This window comes from Takifugu flavidus, chromosome 15 (genome assembly GCF_003711565.1).
Source record: "Takifugu flavidus isolate HTHZ2018 chromosome 15, ASM371156v2, whole genome shotgun sequence".
Classification (NCBI taxonomy): Eukaryota; Metazoa; Chordata; class Actinopteri; order Tetraodontiformes; family Tetraodontidae; genus Takifugu; species Takifugu flavidus.
In genome coordinates, this window is record NC_079534.1 from 14,894,915 (window position 1) to 14,921,882 (window position 26,968).

Genomic DNA, 26,968 nt, shown 5'->3' on the forward strand with positions numbered 1-26,968 from the left:
GACGGTTGCAGCTGTACAGGGTGGTGTCGTCCACCGCCAGGCAAAGGCAGGGCCTGAGATGTAGGGCCTGCTGGCCATAACATCACTCTGGATGAAGGACATCAGGTTGTCTCAGGTGGGACTTCTTTAGGACTGGGACAAGGCAGGATGTGTTCCAAAGGGTTGGAACCTTCCTCTGACAAATGCTCACAAGCTACATTCTAAACAACATTTTGCATTAAAACTCATGTGACAGGGAGGAAGTGCACACATCAAACATCATTTATGTGCCACTATGTAGTGAAAAAACCCTGCTGCTGCAGCTCCGGGTCCCTTCCACATACCCCCTATAGGCGTCCCAACCTGACTGGATATTTGGCACGCTAGCTATTCAGCCTGAGTCCGCTGACCCACACTCCAGTACAGTAGGTGGCAGCAGTGGTGTTGCCGACCACCTGACTGGCGTCTCCAACGACTGGGCCGAAATTGTGTAGCGTGAACATTTGCTGTTCATTCTTTTAACTACAAAAGTGGCAAAATATGCAAATAAATGTAGACATAAAGCAAGTTGGGGAGAAAAAGTAGAGAAAACATGACTCCAAGTTTTATTTGGGAAGATTCAGGCATGCAAATATAGATAACACAAATGTAACAACATTGTTGAGAAGTGGCTCCGGAATCAGCCTGGAACAGTTGATTTGTGGGTTTGGAGCTGTTTTAATCAGCTCTACAATCAGTAACAAAATGCTTAAAGCAAGTTTTGGCAAAAGTGAAGGAGCTGTTGGGAAGGCGCCTGAATCCGTGGAGGCTGAAGGAGGCCCCTCGTGCGCCGATCACCACTAGCTCTTCTGTTGACAGGAATGGAACGTGCAGATTTTCTCCAGATCTGTGGGGAGCAATAACACGTGTTATTCCTGTAACATGCAGGTAGGCGTGAGTCTGATGAGAAGCTAAACCCTCCGCGGTACAAACCTGGAGTACTGTCGGTGCACACTCTGAGTGAGGACATGGCCGTCATGTATTCCGCTCCCAAGAACGTTTCAAAGGACTCTCCCAAAGGAATCTCCTGCAGACACTTGGTAGAGTCCTTGAAGAGGAGGTTCTTTCCTGATTCGGACTGGAACAGTTTGAAACCACCATCCGTGCCTTTGGTCCCAAATTTAGCCTGAAGAGACAAACGGGGCAAAGCAAAAACTATTAAAGAGCTAAAAAAAGAGCCATTTTTCAACTGTTCTTCGGTAACGCAGCATCAGAAACAGCCCGAACCCGAACCCAGTTCCATTTCCCCCTCTAGACTGTAACTCAGGGGAAGGGTGTAGTTAATAGAGCAGAAGAACTCCGGCCCGACCTGCTGGTCCTGCAGAATGCGCACGACATCACCGCGGCTCTCGGGACGCGTCACCACAGCGTGTGCCGGCACCATCGCCAGGTAGCAGGAAGCAAAGTCAGTGACGGGGACTGGACTCTTGTTTGGACAGATCAGCTCGTAGTCTGCAGAATTCACGTGTCTCGCCCAGTCGGGACCGTTGCCTTAAGCAGGGAAGGAGATTTGAATTCCTCTTAGACTTGAACATTTAGCACTTGAGCTGAAGACAACGAGCGTCTCACCATCGCTGTTTTCCTTCACGATGGTGTGTTTGATGAAGGCGACATCGCCGGCACCCTCAACAAGGCACCTGTCAGATATCAAACACGCTAATCTTACTATGAAGCGAAGAATATTGGCTCTGGAGAAATACTGCGGTATGTCATTTGCCAAAGCTTCAGGAAAGTAAATGAATCTTTTGGCAAGTACAGTAGAACTCTGATGACTGTTCAGCCCACCTGAAGGCTCCACCATAGCCGTAGTAATGCTCTTCAGCGCTGGGCTTGCACTTGTACTCATCTCCCACAGACTTGCTACTTCCTGCACATGCAGCGCAGAATGGAGAGGTTGGTTCTGCTCCAGGGGCGCAGCCAGAGCTGAAGAAGGTGGCTGAGGAGACACGGTGGAGCACAGCGTGTTTACACTTTCACCTGAGCGGCTCTGTCAGGTAAAAGTCCTGCAGCTGAAGGAGAAGAGAGAAGCCTCGCTTACTGAAGTCGCAGCTGCTGGTCTGTTTGTGGATGAGGCCCATGGGAATGTTCCAGCCCGCCGTTCTGCCCATGCCCGTGTGGCAAGACTTCTTCCCCTTCAGGGTCTCCCAGGTTATGCCCATTCCCTTCTTGACCACAGCGACAGCGTAGTAAGAGGATGCTGGAGCTGCAGAGGCGCAGAAGGTGGATCAGATTACCGCTGATCCAGACTCAAAGGAACATTTAGTAGGGGAAGGGGGGGGGGGGGGTCTATACTGACCTGAAGAAACACTGCATTGTGCTGTGGACAGAGATGCAAAAGGCAATATTACAAGTGTCAGAGCTAGCACGCTGCACGTGTCTACGGGCCGACTCGCCTACCGTCGTCGTACTGCTCCACCATGACTGGAACCAGACCGCACTTCCCGGCCGTGTACACCTGTCCTCCGTCCACTGCTATCGCATCAGCCTGTTTGCGCTTCAGGGTGGTCAAGAGAAATCAGGTCAGACGCAGAGCTGGAGGCTGGAGAGCTGGGATTGGATCATTTCAGGACTTACCATGATCATGCTCATGCAGTCCTCGACCGATTTGGCACTATAGCACTCGACGGTGGTGACTTCGCCCTCAATGCTGTTGATGCTCCACCTGTCGCACTTTGCTGTCTCGGCAGGTCCCACGGCACACCATTTAATGGCAGTGGGCGCGGCGCTTGTGGCCTGTTCTGGAAGGCAAGGAGTCTGCGTTCAGCTATGCAGAGCCCTAAATCTGCTTATTTGGGGTTTTGATTGTTCAATTTGGAGGAAAAAAATATGCAAGAAAATAGAGATTAGGGAAAAGAGTGTAATACCTCTCTTGAGGGAACGGATAATGCTCATGAATCCGGCACCCAAGTACAGGAAGGAGTCTGTGTTTGGTGGCAGCTTCACCAGCCTGATGGTTGAATCCATGAACATCAGGTTTTTGGCAGGTGCGTAGTCTTCAGAGGAGAACAGGTTAAAACCCTGCAAGAGCACCAACGCTGGTAAACGGGTCCCTTTCCACATCGTGGTGATGCTTTTCCGCGAATGCGCTTCATACCCTGACTGTCGTGAGCGTGTTATAAATGAGTTCTGCCATTTGGGGGTCCTTCCGGCTGACCACGACATGGGCCGGGACTCTGGCCAAGTGGCAGGTTTTGTAGCTGTCGATGGACTTTCTGGTGTTGTCCGGGCACAGCAGCTCATAATTGGGCTTTTCAGATTCTAAACCAAACCACCAGACATCCCAATTTTCAGTTGATCGAATGAAAAAGTGCGTACAATTGTGACCCAGTTAGGGGTGAATCATCGAGCTCAAGAAAGCTCCGGCTTCAGTGGCGGCAGTTAAATGATAATAAAGCCGCTCTGATCAGGACAGGTGAGTGTGGGTCACTCACCAGGTACAGTAAGATGCTTTACAAAAGCTACTTCTCCAGCGCCGTCTGCCAGACACCTGACAAACACAGAGGTGTTAGCAGCTGGACGTGCACAGAGGGAAGCGGTGCCAAGCACCAAGGTGTGTAGGGGGGCATCGAGCAGAGGGGGGTACTGACTGGAACGCTCCTGCGTAGTCGTAGTAGGGCTCCTTGTGGGACCTGGAGCAGTCTCCCTTGCACAGCTGACACAGTTTGTCGTTGGCGTTTGCACCGGGGACACAGCTGGAGTGAAAGAAGTTTTTCACCGCTGCAAAACAAAAAGAAGGCTTTTGAATCTGTGACATGTTGCCGTATCAATGTTCTCACTTCTTCATAACGTTAGAAAACCTCACCTTCCTCCACGGGGCTGTCCTCAATGCCTGTCCACTTAATCAAGTCCATGGACAACAGAGTTCCGATGGGAATCTTCCAGCCTGCAGATTTGCCCAGACCAGTGTGGCAGGACTTCTTCCCTTTCAGGTCTTTGATGCCAAAGTTGGAGCCCTTCTTCACCACGGCCACGGCGTAGTAACAGGTGTCTGAACCTGGACGGGTGCAGAAAGGTAGAACATCTAAGGTGTCTGCCCTTTAACCTCCATGGAAACTGCTGCTGGGCGACCTACTGGGGCCGTAGTCCTCAGCAATGATGGGATGCAAATTGTAATTATTCAGTCCTGCAGTGTACACGTCCCCTCCGTCCAAAGTGATGGCATCGGCCAATTTGTCCTTGGAGATAAACAGAGGACGCAGCATGAGGTTTGACTCTCCGTTCTGCTGCTAAACTGGCAACTATCACATTAACAAGAAGGGTTGTTTTAAAAATCCTCCTCATATTAACTTTCTCAGGTTGCTGAGTGGCGTCCCGTGTCCTATATGGGTGTAATATGGGTGTAATATGGGTGTAATATGGGTGTAATATGAGGTTTATGTGGGTATTATATGAGCATAACTGAAGAACAAGAGTCCAACGACTCCTGTAGACGTGTGTCGGTGGGGTTTGGCGCCGCTCAGCAGCTCATTTGTCCATGAAGCTGTCACATAAACTCATTTCTGCAGGTGACCAATGCTGTTAAAGTCCACTTCCTGTTGTAAAACAAGAAAAGCACCATTCCGACGCGACAATGGAAACGAAGGAAACAGACAAAGATGGACTACATGGAACACGCAGCAGTCGGTGCCTCCTGGAAACCATCCCGTCACCTCCAACCTGAAACTCACGTTCTTGAAGCAACAAGACGCGATGCGTCCCGCTCACTGTGGACGTGACATTAGATATGTTGGAGGGCGTTCCTCACCTTAATGGCAACGATACATTCCATGGTGCTCTCCTTTCGCACACAGGAGATGGTCGGAGCCACCAGTTCCAGCCGTCTGCACTTTAGGTATTCTGCCTCGGTCTTGAGGCACCACCTGATCCTGGCAGGGACAGCCGAGGCAGCCGCTGTGGAGTCAAGGGAACAGTCATGTTGAGCGTTCAGAGCCAAGCACCAGCCAGCATGCGTCACCGTTCGTACCGAGGCACCCGAGCAGCACCGCGAGGAGGAGAGTCTTCATGCTGGATGTCCTGGTGTCCAGGTCAGCAGAGCAGACAGAGCAGGAGGAGAACGGGGCTTTTATAGCACGCCACAACCCCCCCCAACGTTTGCTCTGGTTTCCTAATGTTTGTGCGTCCCCCGAGCTGGACGAGAAGCAGACAGATAAGCCAGCGGGGTGGAAGTTCCCAAATCAGCCAACCACTGTTTGCACAAATCTGAAGTCAGCGACAAAGGTCGACGTGATGCAAGTGGGGCGCCGTTAAACGCCTTCTTTCCACAGATTTTTGGTTTTAAAAAGGGCCAAATCGTCTGTTCCTCGCCAGCTTTCCCCGTCATCATTTTCAAAAGCCCCAAACCCTCCGGACGGGGAGAACAGCCTCTCTCTTAACTAGTTAGGGTCAGGGTCAGGGTCAGGGTCAGGGTCAGGGTCAGGGTCCTGTTCCAGGTGTGGGCTGGTTTCTGCAGCTTACGCAGCTTCTCCAGTGTTACTCCATTTATTGGAAGATGACACTTTTCACAGACAATATCGCAGCTAAATCTGACCTAACCAATGAGCCTGGCTTTACTTTTGCAGGCCCCGTGATGAAAATGGGATGTCTAAGTTAAAATCAATTCCTAAAAAAGTACTTTAACCCGAAAACCTGCTGAGTTACTCACCTGGCAGTCGTGTTTGCAGAGCCGGCGTTTCTCAACGCAGGAGCAAAGGTTGTGGCGATCGACACCCCCCTTTGATCACACATCTCACAAAGCATTTGAGAATCCAACTTTAATGCAGAATCCAACATAATGCTGGAAAACTGGCCCTGATAATCCTCATAATAGTGTTCTGCTGTGGCTGGAATGCTGTGCTAACTTCAGGAAGACCCTCCATCACGAAATCTGCCATTACTTTCATCCTTTTATCCCTGTAGTGCAAATATTTGCTTGCAGACTTTGACCAGAGCTTCTCAACTGAGAGTTTAATTGAATCAAGCTTTTCCTTTATTCACTATGTCACTTGGTGAGCGGCTGAATGTGGGTTGGGTGGGAGCCTTTCTCGTTGTGTAAGGCTTATTTGGACAGCTGCCCTCAGACAATGTTCTGCTGAAGGCCTGGTACAGACCCACCAACCCCTGACCTTTCCCCTCTATGTCTAAATCTTTGTTTTCTGACCACCTTCGCCTGAGATGAACCTAACTACCGTGTGCACCCCCCCCCCCCCCCCCCCCCCCCCCCCCCCCCCCCGCCAACCCTCTGAATCCAGTGAGGAACAGGCAGCCAAGTGCAACCTAACGAACATGTCGATAACGGGCCAAGAAACAGATGCTTTTATTTTGGCGATATTGGGGTTTCCAGAGGACCCTTCGACCACCTGTCCGGGGGTAAATCTACCACACCACAGGTGTTTGTGGGGAAATGAGCCGCTGGTTCATGCAGGTTAAAGCTTGACAAGCGGCCGTGGCTGCACTGGTTTCCAGCTCCTCTCTGCCCATCAGCGGCCCGGCGGAGGGCCACTCCACGAGGCTGCTGGGTTCTGGGCTCAGTCTGTGGACCACCGGGGGCCAACATCCTCCAGGTAGATGGGATGGATGCTTCACACAACCTTTAAATCCTCAGCAGAACTCTTGGGCCATGTGTTCGGGGTTTGGGCGGTCCGCCCTTTGTCCCGCCTCCTTCCTGAAGCGGGTCAGGGGGGAGCGTCCCTGTCCTGCTGCGGAGAGACCGCAGTGAAGCAATCCATGTCCTCATCTGTTTGGACAGCTGCAGGTCCCGTCCTGCATGTCCTGTCCCTTCGGCTCTCACCTTTACCCACACACACGCCCACGCTCTTATTGTCGTTCCCTCGCCCCCAATGAACGCACACGGGACACGAGCGAGCGGTGGCGTGGTGGTGTGCCCGCCTGAAAAGAGGCGGAATTTAAGGTGAAGAGGAGAAAAGATCAAGCTGAATCACATGTGGTTTTGTTGGTTATATTTCAACATCGGCATTTTCTCGGCAGCATATATAAAAAAGAAAGAAAACAACGACTACAGCTAAAGGTCAGTCTGTCCGGCTCAGTTCTGTACACGGGGCAGGTCCGGCTGATGGCAGCTCCCACTCCTCATTCACTCTCTTCTGTATCAAAAGGTGAAATCCAAAAACCACGACGCAGTTTCCAATCAGAAAGGTGACTTTTTTAAAACTCCACAGATGGAGCCAACCCCTCACAGAGCCACACCGCCCCCCCGTTCCTCTGGACCTTCCACCTATTTACAATTTTCAAAGATGAGCGCGTGCGACTGACTTCGGAACAAACATGAATGAGACTCCCTCCTGCTCCAAGGTACAGAAAATAACAAGATCTAGAAAATAAACTCTGACATTTAATAGCCCCTTTGGGGAGGTGAGTCTTTTGTACCTGTCCCTGGAGCCTCAGCAGAACGTTATACGGACTTATTTGGACCTTTATGGACATGATTAATGTCGCGTGTATAGGCTGCATCTCCTGTTGGGGGTGTACTATGAAGCAAGCAGACGAGTGCCAGGCTTCCACCATGAAGACTGGCTCAACAGAGCCTAGAAGGGAGCGCTGGTCTCGGGTCAGGTCACATCTTTCAGCGCCCTCCTCACAATGTTGAGCACTTGGGTACATCGTCTTGATGGGGGCTGCTGACTTGAGTCCATCTGCACGTTGGACCATTCCAGGCGTTCGCACTTGTGTCAGTGTCGCGATGGAGGCGTGACATCACTTCCTCATCAGCAACGCGATGATCAGGAATCATTTCCTATTAACCGGAACTCTGCATCCACCTGGAGAGGAGGGATACGCGGGGCTGATGGTGGCAGTGTTCCTGGACATCATCGCTGCTATTCCGGCCCAGCACTGCTCCAGCCGGTGCTGTTCCGATCACACATTACAGCTACGGCAGCTGATCTGGGTGGTGTATAACACAGCTGCGCTAGTCTGCGCGGACTCATGGAGAACACAGGCAGCAAAAGGCTGAATCAACGTCTTTAACGCCAACCTGAGCCTTTCACACACACACACACACTGGCGCCTCCGCACCGCTTCAGGCAGCCAGCAGGGACACATCCAACGTGTCGCTTATGCTGGGATGTGTTTGTGTAGGTGTGTAGCTCGTGGCTCGGTCCATCGCTCCGGTCCGGCTCAGGTCTGTGGCTCGTCTCACCTGGTGTCGGCAAATTCTGGGTCAAGAAGATGTGGAGCCGTCCGTCAGAGGGGACTAGGGTGCGTAAAGGAATGGGGTTTCAGGGGTTGTGTGTTGGCTATGGTGGTCACGCACGTAGCTTGCTGTGTAGTACACCCCGACGTGTCCAACAGTCCTGACAGCTGACATAGAGAAGAAACCGAGTGCTGGCACCCACGTCACCTTACTGGCCAACTGTAGAGGACTACAAAGGGATCAGGCTGTCAGATAAAAGAGTATTCAGACTAGCAGAGTGGTGAGAAGAGCTGTCCGTTCAAACCAGTTCCAGGAGAACCGAAGGTTACGGGATTGAAGCCAGTAATATTGTCCCAAATTTGTGAAAAGGTGAAGTCTTTAAGGGAAGTACAGACCAGGAAAAAAGTGAATGTCTGTCAAAGTTAGTTCCTCTCCTGGACAAATACAGTCTCTTGTGGACAAAGCCCCGCCTCCTGAAGCGTGATGTCATAATCCAAGTGGGCGAGCTTCCTTCTGGGAAAGTTGGTGACCAGTTCGAAGCGCTCGTTTGGGTAACCCTTGGACTGGACGTGTCTAACCAGGGCCTTGAAGACAGTGAGACGAGACATGTTAATCAACACGTGCTTTTCATGCCATCAAAGCCCAAATGGGCCCTAATCAAAGCAGGAAGTTAGGAAACATGATGAGTTTTGTTACCAAAAGTTTGGCTTTAGAAGATAGAGCGATCTGTTCTCTCCTCCCATCTGGGTAGCGCAGCATCAGCCGGGCTTTGGGACCTACGAGCAAAACCGATTGTTAAATCATGTTCTTTGAAGGACAGATCCGGCTCAGCGGGACACGTGAGGAAGTGTGGAGCTCTTTACCGTTGTCATCGGGGCTGTCCAGGTCCCGGGGCCCACTGATCTTTGAAGGTCCGGCACATTGGGCCGCCGCAGCGATGTGGTTCCCTCCAGAATTCACTTCAGACTTGGAATGAAGAGCAGCAGCAGCAGCCGAGGGCTCCAGGTGGTTCTTTTTGCTCTCCTCCTTCTTGTGGCTGTGGTTGTTTTCTTTGTACGGCGATTTTCTGTGGGAGGAAGTGGAAGTATCCGGGTGCAGGCGTTGCTGAGCGGCAGGAAGGAGAGGGGAGTGCTTGCTGCCCGAGCTCTTCTCTTCCTGCGGTAACGGCATTTCAGTATCCGAACCGTCGAAAGAAGGGGCACCCTCGCTGTCGGAGAAAGGCTCCGCGTCCGATTCCTCATCCGATCTGGGAGAGTCGGGAGCTTCGGGGGCATTTGAGGACTCGTAGTGAGTCTCCTGTAGGGAGGCCCGGATGGCTGCCTCCAGCTGACTGTCTTCACTGGCGTCAATCAAGCTTTCCTACAGCAGCACAAGGGACACACAGCGTTAACACACCAACTACAGGGTGACACAGAGGTGTGACACACCAAGAAATGATGCACAACTATTATTGTCATCTGCACGTCAGCCCGGAATGGAACTAGCGTCTCTATAAATCGCTTAATAATGGAGAAATGGTGGGAGAGTCGACACAATGGCAGCAAACAGAGTGAGAATGAGAGACGGGAGGCGAGGTGACACCCACAGAGCGCGCCCGTTTGGCGGGGGGCGCGTGGCAGGAAGGCCCGTCAAGCTGGCCGTGCTCAGCCAGGAAGCCCGTTGCCTGTTCCAGAAACGACGCCACATCCAGCTCGTTCCATTCCACCATTTTCTGACCTGAACACATTTGGAATGTGAGAAAACAGTCAAGACATTTAGCAAATGCAGGAGCAAAGAAGGTCCAAGCTGGGAGACCGGTGCCAGAGGTCCGAAAGGGCAGCAGGCATAACACTGTCACACATTATGTCTTCAAGAAATGATGAGAAGAGCGAACTTTGCTCACCAGTGCGAGGATCAAGGATGGAAATATAGGGGAACTTATTCAGCTTATAGAACTGGATGTACCTCTGTCCCTCCTCGCTGTCATGATATACCTGCGGTGACAGAAAGGCAGTTTCAATCAGGGGAGTTCCAATATCGAGAGGCCTCGGAGCAAATGCACCATGTCAAGCTAACTGGGAAAAGCTGGACTCCAACTGTGGGACAGACGTGACACACCTGCCAGAATATAAAGTGTTCTCTGATGATGGTCTTAACCGCCTCGTTACTCCAAACGTCTCTGTTTAGACACTGGCAGGCAAAGTCCTGAACGTTCTGGATGTTGATCATGAGCCACTTGTTTTCCAGCTGTCCACAGTCCTTCGCCTGTGAGGAGAAAAAGAGGACAGGAAGTGCTCAGGTCAAAGCCCAACATCAGCGTGCACACGAGCCCGATGGATGTGAGACGTGGAAAGTGTCCCCTGAAGGAGTCCTCACCGTCTCAAAGCTTCCTTTGTGCATGAGCTCAATAGGAGGACGGAACAGGTCTGCCAGGGTGCTCAGTTTCTTGTCCACTGTACCGTTACGCAGCTCTTGTTCCTGGCGAACTACAACAAGAAGGATCCCAGTTGTCAAAGGAAGAAAGGCTGCAGGTGAGGAGGAGGCTAAAAGGCTTTTTCTCGGTGACTTACTGGTTTCAGTTTGGAAATCTCTGAAACCGTCAAAGATGGACCGAGCTGGTCTTCTTCGCTTCGGCACTGCGGAGAAAAACCCATTAACATTTAGGAGATGGGAGAGACACCAGTTGGCTGACAACAGGTCAGATGAGACGCAACAGAGGGCACTACCTCCAAACAACGGTTCTGGTTCCACTAGGATGTCCTGCTTTTGAGGAATTGGTGCTCGTACCTCACTGAAGGACAGAGAGGAAAAACGGAGAGAGTGAGATTGTTGCCTTCAGCCTCAGTTTCCTTTGCCAGGATGTGGATAAATCATCCTCTTACTCTGTAGGGGGGGCTCTGCTGCTGGAAGCAGCCGAGCTGGAGCTGGAGCTGGAGCTGGTGCTGGTGCTGGTGCTGGGCTCCTCGGCTATCCCTCCTCCATCCAGAAACATGGTCACTGCCATCTCAAGGTTGTTGTTGCACGCCTCCAACATGTGTTTTCCCACACTTTCTGTTGCCCCTAGAAGTGAAGGACACGGACACAAAACCTTTTTGAGTTGCCTTTTCCTACTTGTCTCGTCATCAAATCAGTTGTGATTGCTGAGAAGTCGGTTCAATTTAAAGAAAGCAAGTGTTAAAAGCTAAGGCAGTTCAATGATGCTGCTCGTGTGAACTTAAATAGCGGCACTAGCGTGCATGTCCAGAACCTGCAGCGTATTTAGGAGCATCTTCAGGTCTCTTTTGGATCGCCGTGAGCTTCCAAAGTCTTTATTCGTGTGTGCTGTCTTTAAAACCTGATATTTACAACTTTTTAGGGAGGGCTCTGGCAATGCCGAGCGAACTGAATGAAAGCCAAACATGTGGCTGTGTTGCAAATGTTTGAAGGTTTTCTGCGCGTTAGCAATGAGCTAAAGCGAAGGCTACGTAATGACAACCCGACGGGATAGAACACTAGCATCACCATTGTGAGGGCTCGGGGGGCCACAGGGCTGCAAAGTGTAGGACACTAACATACTCGGAATGTGTAAAAGACTTTATCCAGCAATATAATCTGCTCTTTTTTATGTCTACTGCGCAAGAAAGCTAATGAGCTCTCGGTGCGTTCTGCGCATGTCTGTTTCACTTTCCAAGTCTCGCAGCAGCCCCCAAAGCGAGTCCTGTCTACTCTCCGTGAAATAACTTACAAATACAACATCCGTGGCCTCAAAGCATTCCTAAACTAGTGAAACCCCCCCAACGAGCCGTCGGGGGAAGCCAGCGTGCTTCCAGGGGGGGTGTTGTGCACATGCGAGCCGGAGAGAAGATGACAGTCACGCAAACGGAGCCTGCCTCTTGATGAAGAGGAAGGCAGACGCTGGACAGCCGACGTCCATTCCACATTATCCAGCAACGTGCACAGCCACAGGGGCAAAAAGAGGCTTTAGCCCCGCACGGCGGCGTCTTTTCTCAACACTTTCCAGAGAAGGGACGTTTAGAAGTGGCTGTGACAACTAAAATGGGGAGCCGCTGCTCGTTGTGCTCGTTATTCTTGGTGGTTCACGTGAGTTTACCAGATAACTAGCCTTGGTTTTCCCTCTGCACAGCACTGACAGCGACGGGGGCAGAGCAGGACTTCACCTCTGCTTCCCCGGCTGCGCTCGGTCCGGGGCACCGCGGGACGACCTCTGCTGCTTAGCGGCAATGTAGCAAAGACGCCGAAGCCCGCGGCGAAAGAAGATTTTACCTGTTATTGCTGTAAATTGTCGTATTAACCCGTTCACTCCCAGAGCTGTGGTGTCTCCCAGCGCCGCCATCTTACCGCCACAAACAACAACATAAATGTGACGCGTGCGCAACACACTTTTTCCCCTGCGCGGCGCGAGCGCCATGCGTCATCGCCCGAGACCCGCCAGCGAACGCGAGGTGCATCGTGGGTAATGTAGTTTAAGTCTGGTTTCTGCAGATGCCGAACGTGAACAAAGCGTGCTCCGGTCCACTTTGCGCTGCCGCACCCGCCGCAAACACGGGGAACGTCACGTGATACAACTGGTTCTGGGACTTGATGGCAAATCGTGCACAACGTGGGAGGGCTGGCCGCCACGACCCCCCCACCTGAGCCCTCGGCTGTGGCCCCCCCATCCAGCTACTGTGAAGTTTGCAGAGGACACAACAGCCCTCGTGGCTGGAACAGCGAAGCTGCATGGGGGGGGGCAGCTGGTGGTCACCACCTGCCTGGGGGAGACCATGGCAGAGGATGGGGGGGCACATCCGCCCAGCAAGGCTTGGTCCTCCCACCCTGAATCCATCAGGCACTAAACTGTGCAGATTTTTCTACGCAGGTGTTTTGTTCCGATGCTTCCGGTCATTTTGTGTTTTGGATTCATTAAAGTTGGATTAGTGACGATAACCCGGTTAGACAAAACAAACCCAAACAAGAATTTTGAAAAACAAAACAAAAACAGTTGCTGTTGTTTACATCGTGTAATTTTATTAGTTGCATAATACATTCAGTTTGAAAACACCTTCAATCAATTCAGAACTCCAAGAATCAACGACAGCAACGGAGATCTGATTTAAATAGCGACCGACCATGACCCGTCTGTGTGGGATAAAAAGAAACAAGGACTTGAATACGTTGGATTTCTTGGAGCTGCAAGTGTTGTTTTCTGTCTGGAAATAGTGATAAAGCCAAACTACAGAACCTAAAGAGAACAACGATGCACAGAAAGCACTTAGATCAGCAGTGACCCTGTAAAGCCAGCGTGCGCTGGTGTCAGGACTGTTTCCACTGTGCCCTGAGGTGGGAAACCTTCATACAAAAGACACGTCTTTGATCTAAAAAGGGATCCAATCAAATGTCCTCTGGGGTTATTTACAGGGGACGGTAAGAAATGGCGTAATTGGCGCTATTTTAGACAGGAATCTAAATTTGCTGCAGGACTGGAGTTGATATCCACCAAAGTTTCTCCTTCTTTCAATAACTTCATCATGCCAACAACTCTGGAGGAAACGCAGGTTCTGTGAGAACGCTCACGGGCCTGACGGTTGTGAACCACCCTTCCTGGGCCGCTCCGGGCTCACGACCCACCCTTTCCTCCCCACACGAGCGGCCGAGATGGCGTTGCACGAGTCGATGCCACGTAGAGCAGCCAGCGGCGTGCTGGAGGCCCAGAGGAACGGGCTCGACAGAACCCTTCAGCGCCACCACCAGGAAGAGGAGCTGGTACCAGGACAGCAAACTCAGCCCACGAGACAAAAGGGGTTCAACTACTTTAATTAAATGATCCAGATGCTAATCTCCTAATCTTTCCTTTTGCCCGACTGTACAGTTAAGAAATCTTCACCTTCACGTGCACTGTGGGCCGTGGAGGCCGGAGCAGCTCGGGACCGTGGCCCACAGACAAAACCCAGAACAATAAACGCACAACAGAGGAGAAACGAGGTGGGGGGGTCGTGTTGTCGGCTCCCATCTGTCCAATAAACAACGTAGCTTGTTAGCAACAGCGTGGGAGCGGTGCGAGGGAGTGCGTACGTGCATACATGTATGGCCAGAGGGGGCGCTGCTCCTTGGAATGCTTGGGGGTGGAGTGACGACACGATTGGGCCTGTTGAAATGGAGCAGGCTTCCAGTCCCGACAGAACACCACGGCTCAGAAGCGGATGAAGGCGGCGTCGATCTGGCGCACGCTGGGCAGCGCTAGCATGATTTTCCGTCGGTACTGTGGGTCCTTCTGCAGAGGATTTCTCTCGAGGTAGACCGTCTCCAGGGACCTGGCGTTCTTCAGCTCGTCCAGATCCGACCAGTTATCGATCTGGTTATCGTTCATCTGCCGGGACAGAAAGGAACGTTTTCAGGGTGGGCAGATCTACCCTCCCTGAGCTGATCTAACCTCCCTGAGCTGATCTACCCTTCCTGAGCAATCTAACCTTCCTGAGCTGATCTACCCTCCCTGAGCTGATCTAACCTCCCTGAGCTGATCTACCCTTCCTGAGCTGATCTAACCTCCCTGAGCTGATCTAACCTCCCTGAGCTGATCTACCCTTCCTGAGCAGATCTACCCTCCCTGAGCTGATCTACCCTTCTGAGCAGATCTACCCTCCCTGAGCTGATCTAACTCCCTGAGCTGATCTACCCTTCCTGAGCAGATCTACCCTCCCTGAGCTGATCTACCCTTCCTGAGCTGATCTAACCTCCTGAGCTGATCTACCCTCCCTGAGCTGATCTACCCTCCCTGAGCTGATCTAACCTTCCTGAGCTGATCTACCCTTCCTGAGCTGATCTACCCTTCCTGAGCTGATCTACCCTTCCTGAGTTGATCTACCCTTCCTGAGCTGATCTACCCTTCCTGAGCTGATCTAACCTTCCTGAGCTGATCTACCCTCCTGAGCTGATCTACCCTCCCTGAGCTGATCTAACCTTCCTGAGCTGATCTGCCCTTCCTGAGTTGATCTACCCTTCCTGAGCTGATCTACCTTCCTGAGCAGATCTAACCTTCCTGAGCAGATCTAACCTTCCTGAGCTGATCTACCCTTCCTGAGCTGATCTACCCTTCCTGAGCTGATCTACCCTCCTGAACAGATCTACCCTTCCTGAGCAGATCTAACCTTCCTGAACAGATCTACCCTTCCTGAGCAGATCTACCCTCCCTGAGCTGATCTACCCTTCCTGAGCTGATCTACCCTTCCTGAGCTGATCTACCCTTCCTGAGCTGATCTACCCTTCCTGAGTTGATCTACCCTTCCTGAGCTGATCTACCCTTCCTGAGCTGATCTACCCTTCCTGAACAGATCTTCCCCTCCCTGAGCTGATCTACCCTTCCTGAGTTGATCTACCCTTCCTGAGCTGATCTACCCTTCCTGAGTTGATCTACCCTTCCTGAGCTGATCTACCTTCCTGAGCTGATCTACCCTTCCTGAACAGATCTACCCTCCCTGAGCTGATCTACCCTTCCTGAGCAGATCTAACCTTCCTGAGCAGATCTACCCTTCCTGAACAGATCTACCCTTCCTGAGCTGATCTACCCTTCCTGAGCTGATCTACCCTTCCTGAGCAGATCCACCCTTCCTGAGCTGATCTACCCTTCCTGAGCGAGGAGCTCCTCAGGCTCCTCCGACCTAGAAGGATAACGGGTGTGGCTGTGTTCCACCTGTAGCTTCAGCAGGTGTGATGCTACACCAGCAGGTGTGATGGTTCACCAGCAGGTGTGATGGTTCACCAGCAGGTGTGATGCTACACCAGCAGGTGTGATGGTTCACCAGCAGGTGTGATGCTACACCAGCAGGTGTGATGGTTCACCAGCAGGTGTGATGGTTCACCAGCAGGTGTGATGCTACACCAGCAGGTGTGATGCTACACCAGCAGGTGTGATGGTTCACCAGCAGGTGTGATGGTTCACCAGCAGGTGTGATGGTTCACCAGCAGGTGTGATGCTACACCAGCAGGTGTGATGGTTCACCAGCAGGTGTGATGCTACACCAGCAGGTGTGATGCTACACCAGCAGGTGTGATGCTACACCAGCAGGTGTGATGGTTCACCAGCAGGTGTGATGGTTCACCAGCAGGTGTGATGCTACACCAGCAGGTGTGATGCTACACCAGCAGGTGTGATGGTTCACCAGCAGGTGTGATGCTACACCAGCAGGTGTGATGCTACACCAGCAGGTGTGATGCTACACCAGCAGGTGTGATGCTACAGGTGGAACACATCCGGACAGCTGAAGCTACTGAGGCAGAAGGACCACTGCTACACACCCAGAACTCCTGCAGCTCCGTCAGATGGCCGATGTTCTCGATTCTCTTGATCCGGTTGGCTGCGATGTCCAGCGTTGTGAGTTTCTTCTGCAAACAGGAGGGAGGAAGTGAGCCGGGGACGAGCAGCCACAGGAGTCACCTGAACGCACCCCGCAACTCACGTTGTTCTCCAAACCCTCGATCACCTCGATGCCGTTGTGGCTCAAGTAGAGCTCCTTCAGACTGACCAGGTTCTGCAGACCCTCCAGTTTCGTGATCCGATTACTCTGCAAATCAACGTTTAGTCGGATCATTGATCCGGTTCAGTAACCAATGGTGCGGTGGCGGGAGCGGCGTGGCGATACCTGGATACTTAAGACGGTCAGGTTGTGTAAACCATCCAGGTTCTGAAGTTTCGTGATTTTATTGGTGCCAAGGAACAAACTTTGTAGAGATGAAAGGGCGTCCAGGTTCTCTATGACCTGTAAGGAGACACAAGTGAGCAGCTGCCCGTTGCCACCCTTCTCCCAGAGGCCCTTTGCTCGTACCCGGATACGATTGGAGCCCAACTCCAGCATCTCCAGACAGGTGAAGTGGTCCAGGTTGGCAATGCTGCTAATTTTGTTGTGCAGCAGAAAAAGCTTCTTCAGAGAGGTGAGCTGCTCCAGGCCTTCCACCTTCCTCAGGATGTTGAAGGACACATCAAGCTGCCTGAGACCACAACAAGACTTTTACACAACACGTCACTGGGCCCAGATCTGGGAAGGAAACAGCTTTGAAGACTCACTCCAACTCCGTGAGCTGGTGCAGGTTCTCCAGCTTGCGGATCTGATTGTCATACAGATCGAGCTCCCGCAGCGACGTCAAACTGTCGAGATTTTCTATCTTTTTAATGAGGTTCTGGCGTAAGGACAGCGTCTGCGTGAAGGACGACAAGAGGAGCCTCAATCAGTGAATCCACACCTCTGAAATGATCATGATTAATATGATTGTTGCTCAGTTACAGCCGATAATGGAGGAACCCGATGTGGTCTGGCCCAGGCGCTGGGAGTCCAGGAGAATACTTACTTTAGCCTTCTGCAGCACTTCTAATCCTTCAATCTTTCCAATACGACAATGAACCAGATCAACATCCTGCAGTAGAGAATGAACCTCACAGTAAGAAATAAGCTTCCAATACCGATCCACCACATCGTGCACCTTTCTTATGATTCTACACCAGCACAATGTCATCGGATCATCTTTAAAGCAAATTCTGACCTCTTCCTCCGGGTCCAAGGTTATGGTATCCATGTCAACGGGCGACTCTTCTTTACCTTAAATGGGAATCAACGTAAATGTCCAGACTTAATACACCCACATTTGAGATAAAAGCTAAAGGGATTATTGTCATGCTAGTTGTAGTTCTAAACTCATGGATGATGCGACACCCAACAGAGGATCCATCTTTGCTCCCCCCCCAGAGGATCCATCTTTGCCCCCCCCCCAGAGGATCCATCTTTGGCCCCCAGAGGATCCATCTTTGCCCCCCCCCCAGAGGATCCATCTTTGCCCCCCCCCCAGAGGATCCATCTTTGGCCCCCAGAGGATCCATCTTTGCTCCCCCCCCAGAGGATCCATCTTTGGCCCCCCCCCAGAGGATCCATCTTTGGCCCCCAGAGGATCCATCTTTGCTCCCCCCCCAGAGGATCCATCTTTGGCCCCCAGAGGATCCATCTTTGCCCCCCCCCCCAGAGGATCCATCTTTGCCCCCCCCCCCCAGAGGATCCATCTTTGGCCCGCCAGCCGGGGCTGTGCTGACTTGCCTGTGCCAGCGGCCTGACTGGGGTCCACGTCGCCGTTGATACTCCTCCTCCTGGTGTCATCATCACCAGACTCTTCCGATTCACCCCTCCGGTCCACTACCAACGGGAAACAAGGAACATGGATGATGGAGTTCACCTCTCAGGTGCAGGACCGATTCGAGATGTTCACAGGTGGGTTGACACCCTGCGTGGCCCGGATCCACCTCGCCCACGTTAGTGATGGGAGAGAGGATGCTGGGAGTTTATTCAACACACCCAATCAAGTCACACTCACGGTCCAAATGGAGCCTTAGTATAACTTGTTATCATGTGCAAGTTAAGGTTAGTTCCCATGAATGAATAAAAAAAAACACACACATGCTAGTTAGCAGATTAGCTGAATGCACCACAGTACAGTTAAAGCTAAAAGGTCGGAACGCATTAAAATGACGGATTGGTCGAAGCACACATAAAAGGCTGGTTTCCAACAATTAAAAAACGCCAGGATGGACTAATTAATGAAAATTAGCCGAGGAATACTAATCGATGAGCGGAGAAAGATGAGCAATAAGCTTGAGCCAAAGGGCGAATGTTGTTAGCTGGTTAGCTAGTGATCAAAACAGGGATTTCTGATCCGTAAAGGGAAATCTAATCACCAAACACGGAGGAATGTGAACGCGCACACGGCTAACAGCAGGTGCGGGCAATAAAGCAAGGGATTTGGAGCATTTTCCCGTTAAACCCACCTTCCATGTCCTGCAGTTCTCCGACAGAGCGGGCGGCCATGTTTCGCGTCAACAGCCCGACGAGCGTCCGGCCAACCGGGGAGGTTCTCGGGACAGCCGCCAGGGGGCGCCAGCGCCGCGCCCCGATGACGTCATGGCCACTGTGACGCGCTGCACGTCCTTTAACTTCGGCAAAATGCCAATTTTCCACCGCGCCACAACAACTAGTTCACGTGTGCATTGGTTGTGTTAACCGTGCACGCGCGCAGGTGCCCGTTGTGCGTATTTGGATTCAGAGACACCCGCACGGGGAGTTTAGAAGAGTTAGAGTTAGAAAGAGGAGGAAGAAAAGGCAGATCAAGGGATGGATTTCATCCCTAACCAATTTCAGAGACGGTTTCTCGACTCTCAGGAGAGGCGTGGACGAGCACGGGCCTTATCTCTGCTGAGATAATAAGGAAATGGGAGCTTATTTGCATAGACGCAGCAGTGATGTGGAATTATTCTGCTCTCAAATGTCACCTGTGATTATCAGTTTCTCCCCCGGGTGGGGGGCGGTGTCTGACATTTCTGAAAGTGTTCGGTGTCCTGCTCAAGAGTTGCTGAGGTGTTCAACCCGCAGCATCATTTGAACGGACAGGAGATTTCAGAGTTCATCCTCCTGTCACGGTCCTGATGAACAACATCGTAAAAGGGACGAAAAAAAGGGAACCGAGCGCGCTTGGCACAAACTTTGACCCCCCAGGTGTGGCGTTATCCAGTGTGGACTTAATGGCTCATCTATTAAACGGCGGCAGGTAAATACTGTTGCAGAAGAGCGCCGAGTGGAAGTGAGTCCAACTGACACCTCACCATGGGACAGCGGGGATCCAAGCAGCCACAAGCCCAGGTTCTGCTCCTGGGCCTGGACAACGCGGGGAAGTCGACCCTCCTCTACAAGCTGAAGCACGACGCCTCCGTCACCACTTCGCCCACCATCGGCTTCAACGTGGAGATGCTGGACGCCAAAAAGAACAGGAAGAACGTGGCTCTGACCGTGTGGGACGTCGGCGGCCAGGGGAAGATGCGGGAGCACTGGAAGAGCTTCCACAACGACGTGGCGGCCGTCGTGTTCGTGGTGGACAGTTCGGACAGGGAGCGTCTGGACGAGGCGCACGGAGAGCTGGAGAACACGCTGAGGAGCGAGCAGTTGCGCGGGCGGCCCCTCATCCTGCTCGCCAACAAACAAGACGTGAACGGCGCTCTGACGGTCACCGAGATATCCGAAAGGTTTAACCTGAGGAAGATCTGCGCGTCGCGGGATTGGTTCGTGCAGCCGTGCTCCGCGTCGACGGGCTTCGGAGTGGAAGAGGCCTTCAAACGAGTGGCCCAGATGGCCAAAGTGCCGTCAGACTCCGGGACAGTCAAGGACAATATCAAGGAAACGGTGCACTACCTCACAGCGAGTACCAAACACTAACCTGCACCCTGTGCCCCTGTAATCTGCACAGTTTCTCTTAAATTTGTTCTAAACCACTTTGCACAATAAATCGCAGATCCGACGTTGTGGTGATGTTTAAGTCTGTTACGCACGCGCGTGTATTTCGGCACAAAGTCGCTAAACAGGTGAAACACGGCGCGTCGGTGATCGTCAAAGGGCTTTCAGAACATTTCTAAAGGAGGAAACGTTAATTTATAGCACTAAAACCACCCAAGCAGCAAATAAAAGACGGACAATAAAGCGGAGATCAAAGGCGGCTTTATTATTAGCAGACCTGGAGTCACAAACGAGCCACGCACGGTTTCCCCGAACTCTTGATGTAGAGAACGTGGACAGACCAGCAGGGGAGCTTTCATGGTAAAAGTTGGACGCTTTCCGCTCAGTGCGCCTTCAAAACAAATGGAAACGTTCATTACGCAGATGAGATTCAAGCCGAGTGTCCACAAACGCAGCCCGCTTCCGTCAGACCGACGTCCTCGTGCAGTTTGCGCCAGATGTCCCAGCTGCGCCCCTCTCATCCCGCATCGTCTCTTCGTACGTCGGCAGGCGTTTGGGTCCGTGGTAGGAGAGCATGTGCGCGGCCGGGCCCTGGTCCGGGCTGCCGCTCTCCATCAGCGGGTCTTGCGAGGTGGTCACAGCAGGGTGCCCGTTCTGCGCCTGGGCGAGCCGCCCCGTTCTCGAGCACAGCAGACGCTGGAGCGAGTATCCCAAGGCGAAGAGGAGCAGCAGGAGGAGGACACCGGAAAGTTTCCGGGTGACCATGGCGATGTTGTAGTACGTCTTGCTCGTCAGCCGCTGGCAACAGACGACGGCGCTGCTGTTGCTCCCATGCGGGCAGCAGCCGCGCTCGTCCGGGCAGCAGCCGTGCTCGTCCGGGCAGCAGCCGTGCTCGTCCGGGCAGACCTCCTGTCCACATCTGTGGAGGGAAGAAACTAAGGTGCGCACAAACAGGGACAGCAGGAGCGCCGCGAGGGCTTGGTGTTTGTGGAAACGCATCGCGCGGCAGGAAGAACGAGCGAGTGAAGCCAGAGACGAGCGATTAGGATCGACGCACATCCATTAGTGACGTGAAAGAGCGGCAGAGAGGAGCACAAGCGGCATTTACCGGAAAATGCGCGTCAAGGAAACGCTGGATGCGCTAATTAAAGCCCACTTCTTGGGTTCTTTCCTCGCGCGTCTGCTCGTGCGCCCGTGAATCAGCTGCGTAAACACGCCGGCAGTCCGCGGCTCCGCCGTCCCTACAGGCGCCCTGCACATCGATCAGTCGGCCCGGAAGGAGCGGGTGGTTCGTCAGAATTAAGAAACGAGCCTCCCCAGAAGCGACAGGCGCCCCGTGACCGAGGACAGCGTGAGGTGAGCTGGGCGCGACCGTGCGCGTCGTCTGCCGACGGGAGCGCGACAGGATGTTTCTCAGCCCACCAACAGGATTTTTGACTTTACGTGGATACATTTATTTTTTTTTGGGGGGGGGTTATTTTACTTTAGATGGGTAATCTTACATATCATAATGCATCACTGACTCTCAGTCGTTAATCAATAAGCGGAATCGTGCATAAGTAGCTTGTGGGCAGTCATGGAGGAAAGTGCTGCCTAATAGGCTCTCAAAGGAGCCGCTGATGAGTCCACAAAGTGGAGCTCCAAAAAGATGCGTCACACACACACACACACACACACACACACACACACACACACACACACACACACACACACACACACACACGACTTTTGTCAAGTAAAGGCAGGAACAGGGATCCACAGAGTAAAAAATATATTTTTAGGAAAATGTGACAGACTTTGCAACTCAGGGAAAAACCTTGAAAGAGACGATGTTTGCTTGGTCGGGGCTCAGACGTGGGTCTGAAGCCAACGCTCGGCTGTGAAGAGCATCTCCTGTCAGCTGCTTCATGCCAGCTCAGGTGCTGCTGCTCTCGGTGCCCATTCTGGAGTCTGAACCGGGAGACAGGACAGTGATGGGGCCCAGCTGGACCGTCCGCCCTGTAACCAAGCACACCGCAGGTTACCGGGGCAGCAGGAGACACTTCAGTCCCCTTCCAGCGCTCACCTGCTTCAGCTTGGGCTCCTCCCATCAGCCTGCTCCCCTGGCTCTGGTGGGCTCCCCCTGGGGAGTACCTGGGTGGCTGGTGCTCCCGCCCGTTCTGGGCCGAGCTGTGCTGCGGAGCATTCGTCCATGCCAGAGCGGCGCGGCGCGACATGCCGCAGCTCGTGCACGCCTGGTCGTGGCCATCGACTGATCTCCATCTGGATGAGGCAGCGTTCGTCACCTTGAGGAAACTCCTGGACTCTTCACTACAGTTTGCCATTTATTTGCCAACAGCCACAGAAAATACGGTTTTACAGATAAAGAAAGTGGCTTCACCCGCCTACGAGGTGGCTACAGCGACTCCAGATCTGATTTGGGTCACTTTCATGGGACTTGAAATCAGAGCTGATGTTTTGAAAGGTGACCTAGATCGGGGGGGGGAGCAGGGTGAGCCTCTACCTGTTCTCCATTAAAGAGCACGCCCTGTTCTCAGAGCTGACGGCTGCTGGGACTGGAACCGCCTTCACGTAGCAGGTGACAAAGATCTGGGTGAAAGGTCACAGTCGCCACCGTTAAAACCAGGAATGCACAGAAAGCACAATAAAACAGCACCTGCAGCCACCTGATTGTCGGGCTCTCGGTAGAACCTGAAGGCGTCGATCTGAAACCGCAGCTTGTTCTCGTTCAGTCTCGGCAGGAAGTGAGAGCTGGAGTTGGTCAGGAAAGTGTCTGCAAGACATCTGAGGGCGCCGGCGTGCAGGGTTAGACGCAGCATTTCTAGCCTCATTTCACAGACGCAGGATGGCGCTCACCCAGAATGCTCAATAAAGTCGTATCGTACTGGAGCCGCAACATCTGGAGTTGCCGTGGCAACACAGTGGTCCACATAGACGCGCAGAGGAACGTGGTGAAGGAGCCTGGCGGAGACTTCAAAGTAGAGAGGATCGCCCAGGAAATAAGAGTAAAATCTTCTCCTGAAATCCCAGTTGGCTGGAAAACCAGGGAGGCAGGTGAAAGGCTGAACATTCCTTCGTGGCCGGGTTTGATAAAAGGATCCGTGTTGTTCTACCAGTCATGAGCTGCAGGTCAAAGCCGATCCGGTTCTCAGCTGAGGCAACAGACACGGAGGGGATCCAGGTGGGACGCAGCGAAACGCCGCTCAGGGAGTATTTCCTGCAGAGAGGAGGACAGAATCTAGAATAGGCATTCCACCAAAAATGGCCCGCCGGTCACGTGATCCTTACTTCTCATAGTGGCATTCAACTGGAATCGCTGCTGCGTCCAGTCGGAGCACAGCACCGACCCGCGGGGGTTCGGGTGAGTAGCTCAGACGGGCGGAGTAAACGATCTTCTCCTCTGTTGACTGAAATTTAAATCCCACATTCCAAGTGTGAAAATATCTGCGTCATCCTGCAAAGGCAACAATGCTTACGGAGCGGCTCATTCCACAGTCCATCAGGGGGGCCCAGATGGTGAAGCCCGCCTCCCCCGACGGCGTCGCCGCGCACGCGCTGCCCTCAGCCGCCGGACTCGGGCCCAGGTGCAGGTGTCTGCCGTCCACCTGGAGGCCCCTGTTGAACAGATCCGCCTGCACCAGCAGCTCCATCGAGTCCGCGTGACACCTGACCACCACAGCCGCAGGGTGGTCGGGGGGGTCCGACACGGGACTCTGTTTTGCGTCGGTTGAGACGGGCTGGACGTGACCCGGAGAAGCAGCGCTGTGGACGCGGGGGTCGTTCGGGCCTCGGTCCGAAGCGCGCAGGTTTTCCGTGCGTGTGCACACTAGGATTACGACAACGACCCACCGGAAAGAAAGTCGCTCCATTCTTGGATTTGGGAAGGGGGCGTTTCCTGCAGCCCTTGAACATATCACGGCAGCTGTGAATGACGAGCGCTCATCACACGCACCTGAAAACGGGATTTGCGTGATTATCATCCGGTGTCACCAGAACACATTCACACTCACTCAGAAGTTGTGATGAAAGTGATGAAAGTTGGCTTTTGATGCTGACGGAGTTGAAGAGGTTGGGCCCAAACTCTTCCTCCTCCTTTGTGACCACCTCGGCTGTTCTTCCTTATTATCTCTAGCTCGTATTTATTTGATTGTCTTTATTTGCACTTGCATGTTTAAAACAAAATTATCCATCCAAATGGTTTCATGAAGACTTCCGGGTTGTGGTCTATATTCGCATCTCCACTAGGCGGCGCTGCAGCAACCAAACTGCGTCTTTCATTAAGGCGAGAAATCTGATTTAATATTTGATTTGTGTAACTAAAGTATGAAAAATGCCATTTGAGTGAGTATTTGTACAGAGTCCACGGTAAAGATTGAACTTGAATCTATTTGAGTTGTGATAAATGTCATAACTAACAAAAAACAACATTTCTCCCAACAAACCCACCGTGATGAGAGGAACAACAAGTCACAGGATTGATGCAGGAAAAATAGATATCTTTATTATTTTTGTTCATAAATACTCGAAATAAATAGTGAAATCCAATATAATAAATAGAAAACATAATCTATATGCACTTTGTTAAAAAGTAATTGAACACATCACTGTGATGTCAGAATAAATAAGTGACTTATAGTCGTGAAACATCCGTGTTTGAGCCTTTAGTCCTGGGGTAGTTCAGCTGCTGGGCTGAGCATCGGCACCAGCGTTCATGTACTTCACAGCTCTGTTGATGGTGATGCTTCGGACCTGGAAGCCTCTCAGAACTTTGCACAGCTTCAGCCTCTCAGCATAGCTGCTAGGGTGGTTTACAGCAACCTGGGGGGGGGGGGGGGGCAGCTTTGGAAGTCTGTTCTTCTGAATATTTGTGAAAATAAAAGAAATACAACTATTACCTTCTCTTCTTCCACCTCCTCAGAGTCCCAAGCGAAGCAGTTCTGTTGAGAATAAATGATTTGTTCTCTGAAACCAGCACAAAGAGCTTAAAAGTCCATTTAGAGGGAGAGATGGTGGACCTGCAGCAGCTGCCGTGTGCTGGGCAGAAGGGTGGCGTGGAGCCAGCCCTCAGGGTCCGGCTGGGCCGAGAGGAACCGGAGGTAGTGCTGCAGGTCCTCAGCGATGTTGGTCAGACACCGTTCCTGAGCCCAGACAACCAGGACAGAGAAGAGTCAGCACAAAGATCCGGACCCAGGTAGCAACGGGTCGGGGTTCGCCGTTTCTACACGGGCCCGTTTCCACAGCTACATTTGACAGACTTCCACAGGCTGATAAAGAACCAACGTTTGTACCTTGTTGAATTCTGACTTGATGGTTCCCGAGCACGTCGGTCCCTGAGGGACACACACAGTTTACGGTACAACAGACGCTGACGCCGGCCATGATAACGAGTGATGAGAACAGATGCGGTACCTTTGGCCAGCACGCCCAGGCCGTCTGCGTCTCCTCGTGGAGCTCCAGGCTCTGCTTGCTGCAGTCCATTCCACTGAACAGCTCCTTCTGTACACCCAGCAAGAGAGGGCATTAAACTCCGCACAGGGACCCCCTCGCACCGCTGCTTCCTACCTTGGACAGCGTTCCGGTGATGTTGTGCAGGAGCGCCTGGGCCTGAGAGACACACTGGTCCGAGACCCGTCCCGTCAGTGGTAGAGCCTGAGCGAGCTGCCACAGAGGACACACGAGGAGCAGGAGCAGCGCCGCAGGAGACGAGTCTGCACGAGAGACAGCAGCAAAGTGGGCATCCAGAGCACTCACAGAGGTGGAGCGCGGCCATCCCAGAATACTCACAGAGGTGGAGCGAGGCCATGGTTGGTGTGGGACTGAGGCGCTCCAAATGCTGCTTTATACTGGTGCTGGTCCAGGAGTTTCCCTCAAACTGAACCTTTTGCTGACACACAGGCTAGAGTGGGTGCTTTTCCCCTCCATCAGTGAAGGCTTTGTGATACTGGGATTAACCCGATGACTAATCTCCACTCTGGTTACCGGCAGCAACGACACTCGGAGGCTGAAAGCCACCACGACCACTAGCTTCAAAACAAAATCAAACCTTTTAGGAAACAGAAAGAAGGGAAGCTCCGAGGAAGGAGAGCAACCTTTGACCTTTGTTCTGTAAAATGACATCACTCGCCCAGTGCTAGCTTAGCATAATTATAGCTATAGTGTGTGTGTGTGTGTTGTGTGTGTGTGTGTGTGTGAATCTGCAGATGTCAGTTACATCAGTGTGAATGAGCAGAAAAGTTTACTGAAGCATTTCTGCTCATCACTGAATATAAATGAGTATCGATTCATTTCCCAAGATGTGTGTGTGTGAGTGTGTGCGTGTGTGAGTGTGAGTGTGTGTGTGTATGAGGGTGTGTGTGTGTGTGTGTGTGTGTGTGTGGGTGTGTGAGTGTGTGAGTGTGTGTGTGTGGGTGTGTGTGTATAAGGGGGGTGTGGGTGAGTGTGTGTGTGTTTGTGTGTGTGTGTGTGTGTTTGTGTGTGTGTGTGAGTGTGTGTGTGTGTGTATGAGGGTGTGTGTGTGAGTGTGTGTGTGTGTGTGTTTGTGTGTGTGTGTGTGTGGGTGTGTGTGTGTGTGTGTGTGTGTGTGTGTGTGAGGGTGTGTGTGAGTGTT

General features: G+C 52.4%; 6 protein-coding genes and 1 long non-coding RNA gene across 8 annotated transcripts; 2 read left to right on the forward strand and 5 right to left on the reverse strand.

Annotated features, from left to right (window-relative positions):
- Positions 1-547: 547 nt before the first annotated feature.
- tfa (transferrin-a) lies at positions 548-5,137 on the reverse strand. Its single transcript, XM_057057937.1, has 17 exons — positions 4,982-5,137; positions 4,763-4,908; positions 4,091-4,193; positions 3,821-4,012; positions 3,606-3,735; positions 3,450-3,505; positions 3,113-3,276; positions 2,883-3,036; positions 2,593-2,756; positions 2,416-2,512; positions 2,315-2,335; positions 2,057-2,221; positions 1,804-1,954; positions 1,588-1,655; positions 1,328-1,509; positions 952-1,144; positions 548-865 (listed from the first exon to the last, which is right to left on the reverse strand). The coding sequence occupies exons 1-17, from the start codon at positions 5,019-5,021 to the stop codon at positions 819-821; spliced, it is 2,073 nt and encodes a 690-aa protein (XP_056913917.1). The 5' UTR covers positions 5,022-5,137; the 3' UTR covers positions 548-818.
- A 1,801-nt stretch (positions 5,138-6,938) lies between these two features.
- ubxn7 (UBX domain protein 7) lies at positions 6,939-12,565 on the reverse strand. Of its 2 annotated transcripts, XM_057057942.1 has the most exons (11): positions 12,389-12,565; positions 11,008-11,185; positions 10,852-10,916; positions 10,696-10,761; positions 10,502-10,611; positions 10,244-10,390; positions 10,029-10,119; positions 9,732-9,862; positions 9,010-9,505; positions 8,843-8,922; positions 6,939-8,730 (listed from the first exon to the last, which is right to left on the reverse strand). In XM_057057942.1, exons 1-11 carry the CDS (start codon positions 12,531-12,533, stop codon positions 8,569-8,571), a joined length of 1,671 nt encoding a protein of 556 aa, XP_056913922.1. In that variant the 5' UTR covers positions 12,534-12,565; the 3' UTR covers positions 6,939-8,568. The 2 variants fall into 2 exon arrangements, with proteins under 2 accessions (XP_056913922.1, XP_056913921.1); XM_057057941.1 differs by having other exon boundaries at positions 10,502-10,761.
- On the forward strand, positions 11,700-13,372 carry LOC130539553 (uncharacterized). The gene is made up of 2 exons (XR_008954175.1): positions 11,700-12,205; positions 12,608-13,372. It is a non-coding gene; the product is annotated as an uncharacterized LOC130539553 (long non-coding RNA).
- On the reverse strand, positions 13,111-19,056 carry ppp1r7 (protein phosphatase 1, regulatory (inhibitor) subunit 7). Its single transcript, XM_057057959.1, has 10 exons — positions 18,906-19,056; positions 18,181-18,276; positions 17,636-17,691; positions 17,444-17,509; positions 17,163-17,293; positions 16,924-17,086; positions 16,741-16,857; positions 16,558-16,662; positions 16,397-16,483; positions 13,111-14,471 (listed from the first exon to the last, which is right to left on the reverse strand). The coding sequence occupies exons 1-10, from the start codon at positions 18,943-18,945 to the stop codon at positions 14,295-14,297; spliced, it is 1,038 nt and encodes a 345-aa protein (XP_056913939.1). The 5' UTR covers positions 18,946-19,056; the 3' UTR covers positions 13,111-14,294.
- Positions 19,057-19,140: 84 nt separating this feature from the next.
- LOC130539545 (ADP-ribosylation factor-like protein 14) lies at positions 19,141-20,425 on the forward strand. The gene has a single exon (XM_057057969.1). The coding sequence runs from the start codon at positions 19,738-19,740 to the stop codon at positions 20,341-20,343; it is 606 nt and encodes a 201-aa protein (XP_056913949.1). The 5' UTR covers positions 19,141-19,737; the 3' UTR covers positions 20,344-20,425.
- Positions 20,426-20,605: 180 nt separating this feature from the next.
- On the reverse strand, positions 20,606-24,230 carry LOC130539020 (zona pellucida sperm-binding protein 3-like). The gene is made up of 8 exons (XM_057057086.1): positions 23,838-24,230; positions 23,650-23,768; positions 23,475-23,578; positions 23,218-23,395; positions 23,028-23,145; positions 22,865-22,950; positions 22,427-22,623; positions 20,606-22,359 (listed from the first exon to the last, which is right to left on the reverse strand). The coding sequence occupies exons 1-8, from the start codon at positions 24,228-24,230 to the stop codon at positions 22,277-22,279; spliced, it is 1,278 nt and encodes a 425-aa protein (XP_056913066.1). The 3' UTR covers positions 20,606-22,276.
- A 610-nt stretch (positions 24,231-24,840) lies between these two features.
- zmp:0000001127 (interleukin-12 subunit alpha) lies at positions 24,841-26,759 on the reverse strand. Its single transcript, XM_057057970.1, has 7 exons — positions 26,146-26,759; positions 25,924-26,069; positions 25,771-25,857; positions 25,650-25,691; positions 25,377-25,499; positions 25,257-25,298; positions 24,841-25,179 (listed from the first exon to the last, which is right to left on the reverse strand). The coding sequence occupies exons 1-7, from the start codon at positions 26,162-26,164 to the stop codon at positions 25,039-25,041; spliced, it is 600 nt and encodes a 199-aa protein (XP_056913950.1). The 5' UTR covers positions 26,165-26,759; the 3' UTR covers positions 24,841-25,038.
- Positions 26,760-26,968: the final 209 nt, after the last annotated feature.